Source organism: Clytia hemisphaerica, unplaced genomic scaffold (genome assembly GCF_902728285.1).
Source record: "Clytia hemisphaerica strain Z4C2 unplaced genomic scaffold, Clytia hemisphaerica genome assembly, whole genome shotgun sequence".
Lineage (NCBI taxonomy): Eukaryota > Metazoa > Cnidaria > Hydrozoa > Leptothecata > Clytiidae > Clytia > Clytia hemisphaerica.
The window spans coordinates 22,226-41,059 of record NW_027104571.1 but is presented as its reverse complement, the minus strand read 5'-3'; the positions used below and the strand labels follow the sequence as shown (position 1 = coordinate 41,059).

The following is an 18,834-nucleotide window of genomic DNA, read 5'->3' as shown; positions in this document are numbered from 1 at the left end:
TATCTTTAAGAATCACACTTAATAAGCATACATCAATGTTCTTAGTCAAATTACTCAATATTTTTTGATGAGATGTTTTTTTGCTCAGGAAGTCTTGAATATCAAAAAGTATTTCAACAGCATGAAATTTTGGTTTTTAAACGTTTTTTTATAAGAAACAAACGACTAATTTTAATAGATCGTCACTATTTGTGTTCTGAATGATTGTTTAATGGTCATGTCATGTAGATATCAATTATAAATGTGTTAAATGCATAACCAGGTAGGTCTGTACTTTTTTGTTATTTGTTATCCTTGTTTTGTATTCCTTCTAGATACAACAAAGACACATTGGAATTTGCCAGAGCCTGTTTCCATATTCTTTGGACGAGAATATTTGATTGAATCTATTCACTTGAAACTTCAACAAAATCAAGCAATTGCTTTGAGTGAAATGGGAGGTGTTGGGAAAACACAAACTGCTGCAAAGTTCCTTCAAATGCATAAAGATGAATATCAGAAGATATTTTGGATTTCTGCTGTCAGCCTCAAGAAATCTTTGAACGAGATTTTATGTGCATTTGGCTGGAAACAACTAATACCTGATGAACCTTCGATGGAAACTCTGACTTTCATTTTCCTCTCTAAGATTTGTGAAGGCTCCAAAAGATCGCTGGTTGTATTGGATGACGTCACTGATGTTACAAAAGATGTCACTTTATTCATTCGAAATATAAAAAAAGAAAAAATCAGCTTATTGTTGACATCTCAATTGAAGGATTGGGAAGATTATGGTTTAATTCAAATTGCTGTTCCATGTTTCCATGAACAAGAATCCATTGGCTTCTTACAGAATGAACTTACTACAGCCAACCATCAAGAAATCTCCATTTTAGCGAATCGTTTACAGTCATTACCTTTAGCCCTTCACCAAGCCATTTGTTACATCAAAAAACATAAAGTTCCTCTACACAAATACATCGAACAATTTGAAGCATGCAGAAAAAGTGTTTTGGGAATGAAAATCAATTATTTTACTGAATATGACAAAACATTGTTGACAGTTTGGGATATGGCTTTTGAGAAAATTCGGGTCGAATCAAAGAATGCTCTTTTGATCTTGGGAATGATGGCTTTCATGGACAATCGAAAAATCAATAAAAAGACATTCAGCTATTTTGATAAAGTTGACGAATTTGAATTAAATGAAATAATCAATCTGCTTTGTCAATATTCATTGGTCGGTGAGCGGAACGAATGTTTAGAAATTCACAGTCTTGTGCAAAAAGTTATCCGATATCGTATTGAACAAAAACAATTTGTTGAGGATGAATGTCCGTTGATACTGCTTGAAAGTCTTCTTTTGAAAATCGAGGTTTTTATTAAAGATTTGTTTGCAAATGGTGACTACGAGGATTTATGGTACATTCATGTTTTTCGTTTGATCATGAGTGGTGCACTCAAAACTATCAACTTTGATGTTTCCCTTGTATTAGATATCGCCGTAGGCAGAATGGAGATGGAAAACTTATACCTACTTGCTGAACTTCTTTCAAAAGTTTTGTTAAAACAATATCGGTTGTTTCGAGATGTGGAAACTTTTCACAACCTGTTGTGTGTTCATCGTTGTTTCATATACGCCTCAAGTCAATTAGGTTTACTTAATTTGAATGAGATTTTTGCTTTTGAAGAAGAGTTTTCCTCAGAGCTTGATGAAAATCATGTAGAAGTTTACTGGTGGCAGCTACAGCAAGCTGAGGCATATAATATACATGGAAGAGTGTCGTTATGCAAAGATATCGTTCAAAATTTATTCAATGAACTAGTCAAGAAGAAAGGATTTGATTATATTAAATTAAGATTGGCGAGTTTTCTCACCGTAAAGGATGTTGAAGTATTGTTGAATTCCGTTGACACAAATAATCTCAGTGACACGGACCTTTTGGTTTATTATAATGCAAAATGTTCTTTATACATCATGAACGGTTGCTTTGATTTGGCTGAACAAGTCATTAAGAATTGGAAAGAACACATACACAGAAAACAATTTCCTCGAATGTTTCACTTTAACTTCACACAAATGAATTGCTTTTTTCTTTACAAGAAAGGAGATTACAACGAAGCACTACTAGTTTGCGATGAACTTAAACGAGGCATTGTTTTTACTGATGCAGATGTTCTCGTTTGGGAAGCCTTGATTTTGATCAAATTAGGAAAGTTCAACGAGGCAGAGGTGTTACTTGATGACTTGAATCAACGCAATAATGCATTTATCATTAGAATCAGCTCATACCTGAAATTTCGAAAGCACGACTTTGAAGCAGTAGTAAAGCTCCTCGCAAATGTGGAAGATGAGCGTTTGTCGAATCTTTTGTTTTTGGTAAAGGAATATTCGAAACTGCATCGACAACTAGAAAATAATAAATCGAGAGGATTGGTTGAACAATGTTTGCAAATGAAAAAAATTGTAAATGAATTATTTCAAGTACAATTGGATTCGATTGATCTTTGAAATCCTATTATATGGAATTATGATTATAATTGGATCTTTGGGAATTACTCCGACTTTTAAGTGCAGGCTATACTGATAAGTTTTTCAAGTGCCAGCAATGTAATTTTTGCATTGACTTGGCCTGTAAAATCAGAAGTAGTCTATTTTTTTTAAATTATGAAAATAATTGAGGGGTTGATTTCAGTGGGTACTTCCCCCGGGGGGGGGGGGGTACTAGGGCAAAATGGGTTACGGGGATGCTCCGCTGGTCAGGGTATCTTTTTCAACCTCCACGAGTCCCAGGTAGGGTCGCAAAAACACCAAAATATAAAAAATCAGTCCCTCGTAGGGTGCCTATTTTTGGAAAATTTGGGGAAAAAGTAGAAAATTTTGGAATTTCAGTCCCATTCAGGGTCACTTTTTTCGCAAATTTCGAGTCCCACGTAGGGTCCATTTTTCGGAGCGGAGCACCCCCGTCGGTCGACAAGGGTAGTACCCCCCCGGGGTACTTCCGCCATTCAGTCAAATTTTTGTCCAATTTCTGTCACACCGTCAAGATCCAGACCGAAATTCCGCCACTGAAAATTCCCTTTGAACTTAATTATTTTTCGAAAATTCCTGAATTTTGACTTTTTCTTTTGGTTCCAACTTCCGAACGAATTTTCACCAAATTCCATTTTTTCGGACCAAAACATCGCAATTTTCCGACAAATGACCTCAATTCTGCACATCCGTCTAAATTTCTAAAGGTCTTGAATTTTTCAGCACCATGGCATCCCCACTTATGACGTGATAATCATATATATTTCATAATGACACCGGCAACTAACCCAGGAAGCTCTGCCTTCGTTTATTATGTACGGGAAGTTATGAGGCTTCATCACTCTACAACACCCTTTTGAAGTGAAAGTGATCTTTATAAAAACTTTGACCTCATTCAAAAAAGCTGACACGTTGATCGCATTTTTTATCTAGAATTGTCCACAGTGATGGATTCGAAATTGACGCTGAAAGCTGACAAATATGAAATTGATTTTTTTCTTTAAAATTCTAGAATTTTGACTTTTTGGTGCAAATTCCGAAATTCCAAGCGATTTTTGTTTAACCTTTCCAGCACGCTGTTTTTTATATTTTCACGCTGTCTGTGCGCAACTATTTTTGAGAAAACGCGGGGTTTGGGAAAAGTGCCATAACTCAAGAACTAGAAATCTTTTGGCAAAAAGTAAACTATCCCTGAAAAGCTAATTAAGTTTTGCAGCTTTTAGGTTGGGTACAAGTTCAATTAAAGTATCCTAACTTAAATGGTAGCTTTACATACACCAATGCTTTCTTCCTCATTTTTCGACAATGTCACTTTTTTGGGATTTTTCACTTTCTATGCAAAAAAAGTGGGGGAAAGTTAATTATTACATCTTTCTTTACTATTTTATCAATATATACTTACTCATGAAGCCATATACCAAAAATTAGCATCCAAAAACAATTCTACTGGTCACAAGGGCTTTTCAAACATTGTTCACTTTTATCCAAAATCAGTGTTTTTCCGTCTGCCATCTTGAATCAGTGTTTTTATTTGAAAGGTGCTGACTCACACCGTGATCATAACATTACATCATTATACCTTCACGGAAAGCTTAGACTCTCTACTTTCTTTTTCTTTCTTTTTCAACGATCAGAAAGCAAGCCAATTAAAGATATTGCGCGAGAAAGACATGCCTATCAAATTGCGTATATGTACGGCATTCGGAACATCTCAAGGACCTACATGTACGACATTCGGGTTCAAAAGGTTAATTTCATTTTTGGGACCAAAACAACCCAATTTTCCGTCTTAGACCGTGGACCTAGATTCTGGACATCCTTCTATAATTCTAAACGTCTTGAATTTTAGTGTTGAATTAGAGGATTAAATGTTTTGAAATAGAATTATGGGTAGGCAAAATTTTTGGATGGCAACATTCCAAGGATATTTTGAACAAAGTCGGTTGTTCGGGAGTAATTTTATCATTGATTTATTTTAGATTGGAAATAAAAATTTTGCATATTATTTTGAGATAAGATTTAAATTCACGATTTTCTTTGTTTCTTAGCTGAGGTGGCCCAGCATCGCTATGATTTTCTTCTTTTAATAAGAATAGTTGTGTAAGAACAATGAGGTCCCGATGAGGAGATCGAAAATAAGAACATTTCAAGAACAATCATATGCCTTAAATTTCTAAATTATGATAAAAAAGATCAAAACGAAAAGCATCTCGGTGGGGGGGGGGCAAGTGGAGGTACGGTATGTGATGTGGTATTTACCGCCCTTAAGGGTGCCTTTTTGGAACCTGGCAGTCCCCGTTATGGTTTGAAAAATCAGAAAATTAAATCTCAGTCCCATTAAGGGTCGAAAAATTTTACCCCTAAAACATCAAAATTTGGTCAAATTAGTCCCAATAAGGTTGTAAAATTCAGAACATTTTCTAATTTTCTCTCTTTTAGGAGGGTCCAAGAATCGAAAGCCTGGTGGCACCTCCGTCATCCTGTAGACCTAGTACTCCACCCTCCGTCCCGGGGAAAGCATATCGATTGATAATGTTTTGTACCTGTTAAGAACCGTCATAAAAGTTAACATAGTGTTAAGACAAAGTGTTTTTGAAACTTTAATAAATTTCCTTATTCCGAATAATGTAGTATATACATTAGTAGTATTTTATTCCACTGTCTATGATAACCATTTTACTAAACCTATTTTATTAAATGTTTCCCAAGATGACCATAGTTTTGAAATTTTCCTTTAGAATCTTTGAAGTTTATAGCCCCCTGAGTTAGCCTTTTGAAATGTTTTTGAACCTAATGACGATCTCTGTTTTTTTAGACTTACATTTGTTATGCTTTTTATATTTTTCAGTAAAAACAAAAGATTAAGAAAATAGAACTAAATAAATGAAAGAATGAGATGAGTACACCATTGTACATCCTCCAAAGCGAGTATTGGGTTCGCATCAACCTCGCTTTGGAGTATTGTATCAAAGAAGCGCTTATTGATGTACTTCACAACGTGCACAATGACACTTCTTATACTGGACTTCCAACTTGTCCAAAACAACTTTATCAAAAATTCGTGCAATGCAAACAAAACAAGAAACACGAGTTGAACAAAGTGTTGAAGAAAGAACAATGGGAAATGTTGTGTCCACAAAATGGATTAACCAACCCAGAAGATTGGGATATCACCTTACTGATTGCTGTATTGAGGTCCGTGGTTGGATTGCAACCTGCTGGAGGATGGAAAATCAAATCTCTTCAACCCAACGATCAATCTATTGGAGCTTTCTTGTTTTTGATCAGAAATTTAAGAAATGAATTAATGCATGGTTCAATCAGTTGCAGTACCAAGATTTACAAGTTTTTAAACAACTGAGATCTCGAATGGGAGAACATTTTACTGGGATTGAAATAGAAATAAGATAAGAATATGCAAAAGTTTTATGATTTGGAAAGTTGTCCATTGGATAAACATGTGTTGGTTATTTCTCGAATGGTCACCAATTTGGATCAAGAAGTGGATTTGTTGCGAAATGAAGCCAGCGATAATTCGAATGCTATCAAAAATATCGAACAAACTAATCAATGGACCAAAACTTATTTGAAGCAATTATCTTCGGCAAAAGCTGACAAAACTGACGTCGAAGGTGAGTTGCATTGGCTTTAACTTTGTCGAAATCACATTTACTTTCTTACCTCTTTTGAATTTTTGACATTTTAGGAGCTGAATCTTGTTAACCTTTTTAACCTCTTGATACTGAATTTTGTGGTCCTTGAATAACACCATTTGTTTTACTTTAGATTTAGCCAAGTCAATGAATAGTAGACTGAATACGAAAGCCGATAAAGATGAAATTGAAGGTATGTTTTCTTTCTACACTTGTTTTATATTTTGGAGGAAATGGTAACTACCTTCAAAAGCCTATCTGATGATTAATATCTAATAAAAAGTAGGAGGGATCGCCAAGTTGACGCACTAAATGAAATTGACCCTTGTAATAAATATTGATCCTTGTAATAAATATTTATCCTTGTAATACATATGTATCAAGCTCTACTTATGTATTGAGCACTCTTAATTGTGCAGAGAAACAAAATTGATCCTTCTGAAAAATATTGATTTCTTCTTGTTATCTACCTCATAGTTTTTCGACTTCCTCTGTAATATATAAGAAGTTTTTTGTAATATATTTTCACTATTTTTACTAAGGAATTTTTCCGTCTGAATAGGCATTTTCTGATAAATATCACTATTTATTTTACTTTAGATCTAGCCAAGTCAATGAATATGAAAATTGATGGTATGTTTTCCTTCTTCACGTGTTTTATTTTTAGGAGAAATTGGTATACACTCTTTTAAAACCTATCTGATGATTTTCTAAGATTAGGAGGCATTGCCAAGTTGACGTACTAAATGAATTTGACCCTTATGATATGATAAGTATTGATTTATTCTTGTTATCTATCTTATAGTTTTTCGACTTCCTCTGTAATTTATAAGAAATCTTTTGTACAGGGGCCCCGGCGAAATGAAAGTGATCTTTATAAAAACTTTGAAGTCGCTCAAAAAAAACTGACACGTTGATTTTCATCATTTTTTATCTAGAATTGTCCCCAGTGATGGATTCGAAATTGACGTTGAAGGCTGACAAATGCCAAATTGATGGTAAAGTTATACCAGAAAAATTTGTTGTGTTTGTCAAATGTTTTTTGGACCTACCTCGGAGGTCCTATAAATTAAATGTCCATTCGTTCGTTCGGTCGTGTGTTCGTTCGGTCGTTCTCAGGATTGGCTCATTAGTTTTTTCTGATTTTTGGCACAATGATGCAAAGTGGCAATGCCCAAAAGTGAGCCCGATTTTCGAAATCAAATTTTTTCCGGCCGAAAATGCCGGAAATATGCCAGAAAAACTGGGCCGAGTCCGATTTTTTTGTTAAATTTTTTTCGGAAATATGCCAGAAATCGCTGTTTTTCAGGATTTTCATTGGACTTTTTCCTTATAATTGGTTGTTTTTTCATTCAAAAACATAATTATTAGCAATGCCCATTATCAAGCATGTTTCAATTTTTAATGAATTTGATTTTGGAAGCCGGAACTATTTAAAAATCGCTGGAACAACCTATTTTCGCCGGAAAGACAGTATTTCTCGAATGAATTTCTCGAGTTGTACTTTATATTTTTTATGAAATTTTGCACACTGATGCAAAATGACAATACCTAAAATGTGACCGGAGCGTGATTTTCAAAAACCATTTTTTTCCGGCCGAAAATGCCGGAAATATGCCGGAAAAAGGGGTTTTTTGACATTTTCTCGAATTTTCATCCTTGTTTTTTTTCTGATTTTTTGCAAAAAGATGCGTATTTGCAATGCTCAAAACATGACTGCGTTCGATTTCTTGAGAACAATTTTTGTCTTATGTCTTTGTTTTTTCACACATTATTTTTAAGAATGTCCACGATTTTTCAATGAAACTGATATTGGTACAGGAACTTTTAAAAATCGTCAGAACAGCCGAGAATCGCCGGATTTCTTGAATTTCTCAAGTTGTTCTTGTATTATTCTGCATTTTCATACTTTTGTCGTCATTTTTCAATTGTCTCATTACATCAAACAACAGGTAGGTCCATTCAGCATGTAGCTTGTTTCTCCTTTTTTGAGGTGGTCCGCTAGCAACCTTTTTCATCAAAATAAAACTTTGGTGTTATCAGATTTCAAATGTATCTAGTCGATGAAAAATGTTTCAAGTGTTCCGAGACCTTTAAAAATTTCCTCTGCAATCTACACGTACGAAAGTTATTTTTATTCTTTTAAAGGAATGTTGCTGAATAAAAAGGCCTTTTCTGACCAGTATCATTTTTTTAACAGAATTGAGCAACAAAGTTGACCAGCTATCAATGGAATCAAAATCTGTAAAGGGTAAAGCTTTAGCTATGATTTTTATTTTTTCTATCCATGCTTTATTATTTTTTTTATTCTTTTAAAGGAATATTGCTGAATAAAAAGGCCTTTTTTGACGAGTATCATTTTTTTAAACAGAATTGAGCAACAAAGTTGACCAGCTATCAATGGAATCAAAATCCGTAAAGGGTAAAGCTTTAGCTATGATTTTTATTTTAACTACCCATCTCTGCCTGAATTTATTCAAAGAAACTTTATCTTTAATTTGTTTACCTTCTTTTGTATTCCTTCTAGTTACAACAAAGACACATTGGAATTTGCCAGAGCCTGTTTCCATCTTCTTTGGACGAGAAAGTTTGATTGAATCCATTCATTTGAAACTTCAAAAAAATCAAGCAATTGCTTTGAGTGAAATGGGAGGTGTGGGGAAAACACAAACTGCTGCAAAGTTTCTTCAAATGCACAAAGATGAATATCAGAAGATATTTTGGATTTCTGCTGTCATCCTCAAGAGATCTTTGAACGAGATTTTGTGTGCATTTGGTTGTAAACAACTAATACCTGATGAACCTTCGATGGAAACTCTGACTTTCATTTTCCTCTCTAAGTTTTGTGAAGGCTCCAAAGGATCGCTGGTTGTTTTGGATGACGTCACTGAGGTCACAAAAGACGTCACTTCATTGATTCGAAATGTGAAAGAAAAAATCAGCTTATTGTTGACATCTCAATTGAGGGATTGGGAAGATTATGGTTTGATTCAAATTGCTGTTCCATGTTTCCAAGATCAAGAATCCATTGGTTTCTTACAGAATGAACTTACTACAGCCAACCATCAAGAAATCTCCATTTTAGCGAATCGTTTACAATCATTACCTTTAGCCCTTCAGCAAGCCATTTGTTACATCAAAAAACACAAAGTTCCTCTACACAAATACATCGAACAATTTGAAGCATGCAGAAAAAGTGTTTTGGGAATGAAAATCAATTCCTTTACTGAATATGACAAAACATTGTTGACAGTTTGGGATATGGCTTTTGCGAAGATTCGGGTCGAATCAAATAATGCTCTTTTGATCTTGGGAATGATGGCTTTAATTGACAATCGAAAAATCAATAAAAAGACTTTCAGTTATTTTGATAAAGTTGACGAGTTTGAATTAAATGAAATCATCAATCTGCTTTGTCAATATTCATTGGTCAACGAGCGAAACGAATGTTTAGAAATTCACAGTCTTGTGCAAAAAGTTATCCGATATCGTATCGAACAAAAACAATTTGTTGAGGATGAATGTCCGTTGACACTGCTTGAAGATGTTCTTTTGAAAATCGAGGTTTCTATTAAAGATTTGTTTGCAAATGATGACTATGAGGATTTATGGTACATTCATGTTTTTCGTTTGATCATGAGTGGTGGATTCAAAACTATCAACTTTAATGTTTCCCGGGTGTTAACTATCGCCGCAGGCAGAATGGAGATGGAAAACTTATACCGAATTTCTGAACTATTTTTAAAAGTTGTTTTAAAACAATATAGGTTATGTCAAGATGTGAAAACTTTTGATATGCTGTTGGTTGTTCATCGTCGTTTCATATACGCGTCAAGTCAATTAGGTTTACTTAATTTGAATGAGATTTTTGCTTTTGAAGAAGAGTTTTCCTCAGAGCTTGAAGAACATTCTGTATTCGTTTACCGTTGGAAGCTAGAGCAAGCTGAGGCATATAATATACATGGAAGAGTGTCGTTAGGCGAAGATATAGTTCAAAATTTATTTAATGAACTAGTCAAGAAGAAAGGATTTGATGATGTTAAATTAAGATTGGCGAGTTTTCTCACCGTAAGGGATGTTGAAGTTTTGTTGAATTCAGTTGACACAAATAATCTCAGTGACGTTAACTTTCTGATGTATTATTATGCAAAATGTTCTTTATACATCGAGAACGGTTGCTTTCATTTGGCTGAACAAACCATGAAGAATTGGAAAGAACATTTACACAGAAAACAATTTTCTCGATCGTCTCAGTTTAACTTCACAAAAAAGAATTGCTTTTTACTTTACAAGAAAGGAAATTACAACGAAGCATTACTTGTATGCGATGAACTTAAACGAGACATTGTCTTTACTAATGCAGATGTTTACATTTCGGAAGCCTTGATTTTGATCAAATTAGGAAAGTTCAACGACGCAGAAGTGTTACTTGATAACCTTAATAAACGCAATAATAATGGATCCATCATTAGAATCAGTTCATACCTGAAATTTCGAAAGCACGACTTTGAGGCAGTAGAAAATCTCCTCACTATTGTGGAAGATGAGGATTTGTTAAATATTTTGTTTTTGGTAAAGGAATATGCGAAACTGCATCGACAACTCGAAAATAATAAATCGAGAGAAATGGTTGAACGATGTTTGCAAATGAAAAAAATTGTAAATGAATTATTTCAAGTACAATTGGATATGATTTATCTTTGAAATCTTATTATATGGAATTATGATTAGAATTGCATCTTTGGGTATTACTCCAACTTTTGGCTAAACTGATTAGTTTTTCAAATGCCAGCAATGTAATTGTTGCATTGACTAGGCCTGTAAAATCAAAATTTCTTTTTAATTATGAAAATATTCTAAGGGATGGTTTCAGTGGGGACCTGATTCCACCATTCGGTCAAATTTGTGTCCAATTTCCGTCAAACCGTCAAGATCAAGACCGAAATTCTGCCACTGAAAATTTCCTTTGAAATTAGTTCTTTTCTCAAAAATTCCTGAATTTTGACTTTTTGGTGGAAATTCCAAACGAATTTTCCCCTAATTCCATTTTTCCGGACCAAAACATCCCAATTTTCTGACAGTTGACCTAAATTCTCTGCACATCCGTCCAAATTTCTTTACGTGTTGAATTTCTGTGTTAAATTAGAGGATTGTTATGAAATAGAATTATGGGTATTTTGAACAAAATCGGTTGATTGGGATTTTATTATTGATTTATTTTAGATTGGGAATAAAAATTTAGCATATTATTTTAAGATTTACGATTTTCTTTGTTTCCTAGCTGAAGTGGCCCAGCATCACCCTGATTTTATTTTTTTAATAAGAATAATCTTTTTAGAACAATGAGGCGATCAAAAATAAGAACATTTCAAGAACAGTTATATACTTTAAATTTCCAAATTATGATTTTGAGGCGGTAGAATCACTGCTAAAAGATAACGGCGCGGAGCACGTCCAAATTCTTTTGTTTTTGGTGAAAGAATATGGTAAGCTCCGCCGAGAACTGGAGAAAAATAAATCGAAAGAACTGGTTGATAAGTGGTTGATTCGTTGTTAAGTGTGTGCAAATTAAAAAAAATCTAAATCATCTCTTTGAAGAACGTTTAAAATTAATTGGACTAGCTTAAGTCAAAGGTTATTTTGATCAATAGGTATAGGGATTTATACGTATGTTCCCCAAAATTCTCGAATAATGAATATTGTAAGATTGAATACTAGTTCATTAACCTATGGCTTTACTGATAATGGCCATCTAGTTAACTGTTAGTTTCTGGGTTTGGTTTAACTACTTTTTCTTCTCCTATGTTAGATAGTATAATAACAGCCTTTCGTGTCTGAAGCCTTCTTCTGCAGCGTTTTGATTTTCGCTAGCGATTTTAACCTGCCGTATATTTTTTCCGGGGATGATGTTGATTTGCATCAACATTTCTAACCTAAACAGATTCTATTGGTAATTGTTGCCCCCTGATTCGTGTCCATGACTTTTATAGATTTTAACAACTGACTAACAACTGATTCCTCCAGATTGAAATTTGAGTAATCCATCATCTTTCTAAATTTGCAGTATCTTAATAAATTTCAGAAGCGCTATGGAAGGCCATCTTTTGAAATTAGACTACAGTAAGACTTTATTTTGGATTTCTACGACGAATATTTCAAACGATTTTCAAAGATTTTTGAAGCTTTTTTGATTTAAATCTTTTGTGATGGAAACTAGCATAACAGGGTCATGTTTTTAACTTAAATGTTTTTAATATATTGTTTTATGTAATTTCTTTGATGTAATGAATAAGTGACAAGTCGTTTGTGACGACGGCCTAGAACCGCTAGTTAGATATATTTCCCGAACTAGCTTTAGATTTTAACTGTTTTTGAAATAATATTTTCATAATAAGGAAAATAAAGGTTTTTGATTACTTTAAATAGTTTTTAAAATTGAAAGCTATGCATAGTCATTAGTATATTTAGTCAAAAGTTTTCCCAACGACTACAAAGTCTTATTCATTCTTCTTTCCACAACTAAGCTACCTTTGAGATTTGAATGATTTCATTTCTAAATCTCATCACGATTAAAAATATCGCTAATTGTATTGCAGGGCTATTATGGTACGGATTACGGTTTACACTTCTTATGATTATTGTTTCTTTCATATCAGTGTAGTTTTCCAATCAAACATTTGGGACAACTTATGTTAGAATGTTTACACGTTTTCATTTGTTATGCTTTTTATACTTTTCAGCAAAAAAAAAAGATTAAGAAAATAAAAAGAAATAAATGAAGAGAATGAGATGAGTACACCATTGTACATCCTCCAAAGCGAGTATTGGGTTCGCATCAACCTCGCTTTGGAGTATTGTATCAAAGAAGCGCTCATTGATGTACTTCGCAACGTGCATAATGACACTTCTTATACTGGACTTCCAACTTGTCCAAAACAACTTCATCAAATTTTCGTGCAATGCAAACAAAACAAGAAACACGAGTTGAACAAAGTGTTGAAGAAAGAACAATGGGAAATATTGTGTCCACAAAATGGATTAACCAACCCAGAAGATTGGGATATCACCTTACTGATTGCTGTATTGAGGTCAGTGGTTGGATTGCAACCTGCTGGAGGATGGAAAATCAAATCTCTTCAACCCAACGATCAATCCATTGGAGCTTTCTTGTTTTTGATCAGAAATTTAAGAAATGAATTAATACATGGTTCAGTCAATGCAGTACCAAATTTACAAGCTTTTAAACAACTGAGATCTCGAATGGAGAACATTTTACTGGGATTGAAATATAAGAATATGCAAATGTTTTATGATTTGGAAAGTTGTCCATTGGATAAACATGTGTTGGTTATTTCTCGAATGGTCACCAATTTGGATCAAGAAGTAGATTTGTTGCGAAATGAAGCGAGCGATAATTCGAATGCTATCAAAAATATCGAACAACATAATCAATGGATCAAAACTTATTTGAAACAATTATCTTCGGCAAAAGCTGAGAAAACTGACGTCGAAGGTGAGTTGCATTGGCTTTAACTTTGTCGAAATCACATTTACTTTCTTAACTGTTTTGAATTTTTGACATTTTAGGAGCTGAATCTTGTTAACCTTTTTAACCTCTTGACACTGAATTTTGTGGTCCTTGAATAACACCATTTGTTTTACTCTAGATTTAGCCAAGTCAATGAATAGTGGACTGAATACGAAAGCTGATAAAGATGAAATGGATGGTATGTTTGTTTCTTTACTTGTTTTATATTTCGGAGAAAATGGTATCTACCTGATGATTGTCTAATAAAAAGTAGGAGGCATCGCCAAGTTGACGTTCTAAATGAAATTGATCCTTTTGAAAAATATTGATTATATATATTATAGTTTTCCACATCCTCTGTAATATATAAGAAGCTTTTTGTAATATATTTTCACTATCTTTCTGTCTGAATAGACATTTTCCGATAAATATCACTATTTGTTTTACTCTAGATTTAGCCAAGTCAATGAATATGAAAGCTGATAGAGTTGAAATGGATGGTATGTTTTATTTCGTTTACTTGTTTTATATTTTGGAGAATGTGAACAATTATCTTCTGCAAAAGCTGATAAAAATGACGACGAAGATGAGATAACATATTTATTTCCTGCCTCTTTTGAATTCTTTGTAATGTAGGAGCTGAATCTTGTTAACTTTTTTACCTCTTGACACTGAATTTGTGGTCATTCAATAACACCATTTGTTTTCCTCTAGATTTAGCCAAGTCAATGAAAAATGAAATGAATACGAAGGTTAATAAAGATGAAATGGATGGTATGTTTTATGTTTTTTTTTTGCAAGAAGTGAATCAAACGAACAAGAAAGAACGACACAACCAACTACCCCAGGAAACTCTGCCTTCGTTTATCATGTCAGGGCCGGCGAATCGGTTTTAAAAGTGAGGGGGCTAAATGATATAGTGACTAAGGAGGCCCCACCGGATGGGGCCGACGGGCCGGAAAATTTTTGAAATTATGGTACTCTACATTGGCTTAGAATTGGCCTAAATTTAATTTTTATGAAGTTATTGGAATGAAAAATCAAAGAAGTTAGGTGTCTTTTTATACTGATAATCGCCAAAGAATATATTACTATATAATAACAAAATGAAACCTATAAGTAAATAAAGCGGACTTTTACATGTTCAAAATTCTTAAGTAAAATTAGATTTAAAGTGTGCTTTTAACAGGCAGGCAGTAAGCATACAGTAATCAAAGATTAAAATTGTCCAAAGTAATTAAAGCGATTCACTCGAGTCGACACAAACTCTCTACCAACTTCATTTAAATCAAGTTTATCCGTTAGATTTTTATGGATGTGGAGCAAAGAAAGATTGTTAAACCGTTTTGGCTTCATTGTTGAACGTAGCCAAGTCTTCATCCTGCGTGCTTTAGAAAAAGATCTTTCAGGTGTGCACGAAGTAGCAGGATTTACAAGAAGAAGCTTGACGACATAGACGATATTTGGCATGAGTTCTCGGTTTGCAGAAGAACAACTTTTGAGGACTTTATACAAATCTTTAAAACAATTAACCTCTTCATGCCCTAAAATCGCTCTAAACACATTTGCTTCAATGCCAATCATGTCGAAATCAAATTCATCTTCGTACATCTTGATATGTGAATTTACACTGCTTTCACTCGCTTTTATCGCTTCCAAAAGCATACTTTCGAGACTTTCAAATATAAGGAAGCTTGGCTGATTAAACCGATCCTTGATAGCATTTATCATTGTATCAAGGATTCCGAAGTACAACCTTCGATAATGCTCGATAGGTGAAGATGCATAAAATGGAGCCGCACCGCTTGATGTTCGCTCAACAACAAAAAAAGTCAGTTAAACGTTTATAATTTGGATTATTTCTATGCCGAGGAAGGACAGGATCATTAATGAAATTGAATTTTGATGCCTTCTTTTTTACACTCTCAAAAAAAAGATATGCGGCTGACTCACTTCGCATTTTTTCGAAGGTCTCAACAGTAAGATTGGCATTCTTCTTACTCTCTGTAGCCGACATTCCTTCTTTTTGCAAAGTTTTTGATAAGTTGTCTGTTATCGAGTAAATGGTTTGTCCCAGATTCAGACCATAATAAAACCGGAACTTTGTCATCTGACCTCGGCATCCAATTATCCTTTTGCGGGTGTCACTATCCAAGCTCCCCTCTAAACTTTCTTCCCAAAGATCAGCTAGCGGCTGATAGTTCGCAAGATTCGTTTGAATGCAGTTCCTCTTCTGTTTCATCGTGTGACGCAAAGCTTTGTCAACGATTCGACAAGATCGTGATCTTCGTAGTCGTTCTCAAATTCAATGCTCTCTTTTATCTCTCCCAGCATGTTTTCTCGCTTTGGGGAATATTTTACCAGGGTAACAATTTCACCCGCATATGTCATTACATCGCTCAGGAGTCGCGACTCTCTTGTAGTGTCCTTTACTGACAAACTAAGTGAATGTCCATGGCAATGTGTTTCGATAGCTTTCGGTTGCAAGGATTTAATTTGCTGCGCAACACCACTTCTTTTTCCCATCATGTTGCTTGCACCATCGTATGTTTGCCCGCGAAGATAATCGATGGGTAGGTTGAACCTAATTAAAGCATCTTTAATGCATGAAACCAACGTATTACTTTTAATATTTGGAACTTCGTAAAATCCCAGGAAGTCTTCGCATGCATTCAGATTGTCATCAACCCATCTGGTACAAATTGAAAGCTGCTGCTTATTTGCAACATCGGTATATTCATCAGCCATAAGAGAAAACATTTTACTGTTATTAATATCATATAATTTTCGCCTCAGTAGTTGGTTTCCCATAATACCTGTGATCTCCTCCTGGTAGTCGTGGTGTGTATATTCCTTAACACCGGGGTTTGGTTTGTTTTCTGCAGCTAAGCGCGCTCTGATCCATGGGTGATCTATACTTCTCAAGTACAACAGCTGTGTTAAATTATCGTTTCCGTCATCATTTCCTCTAAGTGCTAATCCCTATCGAGTCAAATACTGAATGGATTCCATTACAATTTTTAGATATAGTCTTTCTCTTTCCCTTCTCTTAGCAATTTCATTATCATGCATTTCATATGCATCGCCACATTTAGGTACTGTGGTTTCATAAGTTAAAGCAGCTGTATGACATTTACTTTGCTCGTGTATTTTGAAGCATACAGGGGCCTTCTTCCAATTTCTGAACCCTCTAGATATGTACGCAGGATCCCGATTATTTTCAGCGGTCAACTTAGATTCATGACTGAGACAGTAGAAACAAAAGACAATCCTTTTCAATGTCATAATGCAGCCAAGAATAGGTTTTAAACCAGGTTGGTTGACAACTACACTCCTGGGTATTAAAGGTAGTTTTTGGGAGAGGATAACTTTCATCAGGCTGGTATTGCTGGACGACAGGCTTGACAACACGAGTGTCTACATTTTCTTTATTATTCGATTTATTTACAATATTTACAGGGTTTTCACTATATACACGTTGATTCTCATTATTTGGATTATCTACACGTCGCTTCTTAGGAGAAGACCCAGAACATTCCGAAGAAGACTTTGATTTAGACGTAAAGAACGATTCAAATGATTTTTGCATTTTTCTTTATATCTAAAATCATCAAAAAGTGGAATGAAAAAAAAAACACTCAAGGAAAAAATTAAAAAGCACAAAAACCACATCATACATATAAAGAAATCCAACATAATATAAAACAAGAGCCACAAAGATGTGGTTAAATATTTCCTCCAATAGCTCAGAGCATAGATTGTAGTCGCAGTCGAACCCCACAGATTATCCTAAAGCCCCAACTTAGTAACTTAGATTTATTAAAGCCTTTATATTAAGCAATATCCGATGCAAAACAAAATATAACCATATTCCTGCTAAAAATTGTCATTATTTCATAGACATGTTCAGAGATGATATAAGTCTAAAAACTTGTTAAAAAATTGCATACAAATGATAACCGCATTTTAACACAAAAATAAATGTATTTTATTCAACTAATATTGGTTTTTACCTTCATTTAGGAAATAAAATCTTAGATTTACAAGTTGATATTCTTCTAAGACTCATCTGAGTAAGAAGTGCCAAAATATCTTGAGACTGTCTACTAGGGACGAATATGGAAATATGGCAATATGAATTTGGGAGATATCGAAAGATGTTGTACACATTGTTTCATATGAAAAACTTCCTTGTCATCATATTTTAAAGCACCATATTATACCATTCACAAAATAAAAAGTTACTTAAAAATGGATCTCCTCTTTACAGATTTAGATTCCAGTGCACAACAGCTGTTACATTAGTATTCATGTGATAATATACCAAATTGTCAACCTTGAAATTGGTCACATTTAGTTCTACAGTATTGCTAAATATTTACAACACTTTCCAGCAAACTTTTTTGTGAAATTTTGCGTCTGAGAAACTAAACTCCATGACNAGGCCATTTTTTAGAGAAAAAAAGCGTCCGGATATCAGGACGCTTCCTTCGAAAAGTGCCCTTCAGAAAAAATGTTATTCTTAAAAAAGTTAGAAAAGTCAATTTATGCAAAAGATTGGGGGGTCAAAAGAAAAAATGCCCTTTTTAACAATCATAGTGCCCTTTTCAATCTCATGCCCTTATGGCCTTCTTGTTCTGCCCTTGTTGAACATCTTTGCGAGTGAGACACAAAATACACTTTCTAAACTCCCCTTTCAATGGTCTTTTATCTAATAATTCATCTAATGGAAGGGGACTTCCCTGTTCACTTGCTTTTTTAAAAGAGAACAACCTACGATCAACTAAAGAAAAACAAGTGATACTTTATGGACCTACCTGGTTATGCATTTAACACATATATAATTGATATCTACGTGAGCATGAACGTTAAACAATCATTCAGAACACAAATAGTGACGATTTATTAAAATTAGTCGTTTGTTTCTTATAAAAAAAAACGTTTAGAAACCAAAATTTCATGCTCTTGAAATATTCTTTCATAATCAAGACTTCGTGAGCATAAAAAGACATCTATCTCATTAGAAAATTGAGTAATTTGGCTAAGAACATCGAAGTATGCTTATTAATAGTGATTCTTATGAATAAAGATGCGTTTTTTGAGCTGAAAATGTTTTTACAAAAATCTGCTTGACCAATCTT

At 34.1% G+C, this 18,834-nt stretch overlaps 3 protein-coding genes across 3 annotated transcripts in view; 2 read left to right on the top strand and 1 right to left on the bottom strand.

Annotated features, from left to right (window-relative positions):
* The window catches only part of LOC136823434 (uncharacterized), a 39,293-nt gene extending 28,037 nt beyond the window's left edge, over positions 1-11,256 (top strand). Inside the window, exons 4-9 of the mRNA XM_067079614.1 lie at positions 6,299-6,358; positions 6,766-6,798; positions 7,104-7,163; positions 8,366-8,416; positions 8,537-8,587; positions 8,693-11,256. Of these exons, the coding sequence (XP_066935715.1) occupies positions 6,299-6,358; positions 6,766-6,798; positions 7,104-7,163; positions 8,366-8,416; positions 8,537-8,587; positions 8,693-10,869 (2,432 nt within the window). The 3' untranslated portion in view covers positions 10,870-11,256. The remainder of the gene's footprint in view (positions 1-6,298; positions 6,359-6,765; positions 6,799-7,103; positions 7,164-8,365; positions 8,417-8,536; positions 8,588-8,692) is intronic.
* Positions 11,257-12,909: 1,653 nt separating this feature from the next.
* Positions 12,910-14,811, top strand: LOC136823437 (uncharacterized). The gene is made up of 4 exons (XM_067079620.1): positions 12,910-13,678; positions 13,833-13,892; positions 14,146-14,193; positions 14,408-14,811. Exons 1-4 carry the CDS (start codon positions 12,955-12,957, stop codon positions 14,587-14,589), a joined length of 1,014 nt encoding a protein of 337 aa, XP_066935721.1. The 5' UTR covers positions 12,910-12,954; the 3' UTR covers positions 14,590-14,811.
* A 1,120-nt stretch (positions 14,812-15,931) lies between these two features.
* On the bottom strand, positions 15,932-18,522 carry LOC136823426 (zinc finger MYM-type protein 1-like). The gene is made up of 2 exons (XM_067079606.1): positions 18,511-18,522; positions 15,932-16,675 (listed from the first exon to the last, which is right to left on the bottom strand). The coding sequence occupies exons 1-2, from the start codon at positions 18,520-18,522 to the stop codon at positions 15,932-15,934; spliced, it is 756 nt and encodes a 251-aa protein (XP_066935707.1).
* Positions 18,523-18,834: the final 312 nt, after the last annotated feature.

Bases quoted from the DNA above. Each gene is read 5' to 3' on its own strand.
- LOC136823437 (XM_067079620.1), top strand. From the start codon at position 12,955: ATGAGTACACCATTGTACATCCTCCAAAGCGAGTATTGGGTTCGCATC. The intron at 13,679-13,832 runs GTGAGTTGCATT...GTTTTACTCTAG, and splicing joins TGAGAAAACTGACGTCGAAG to ATTTAGCCAAGTCAATGAAT. The intron at 13,893-14,145 runs GTATGTTTGTTT...GTTTTACTCTAG, and splicing joins TGATAAAGATGAAATGGATG to ATTTAGCCAAGTCAATGAAT.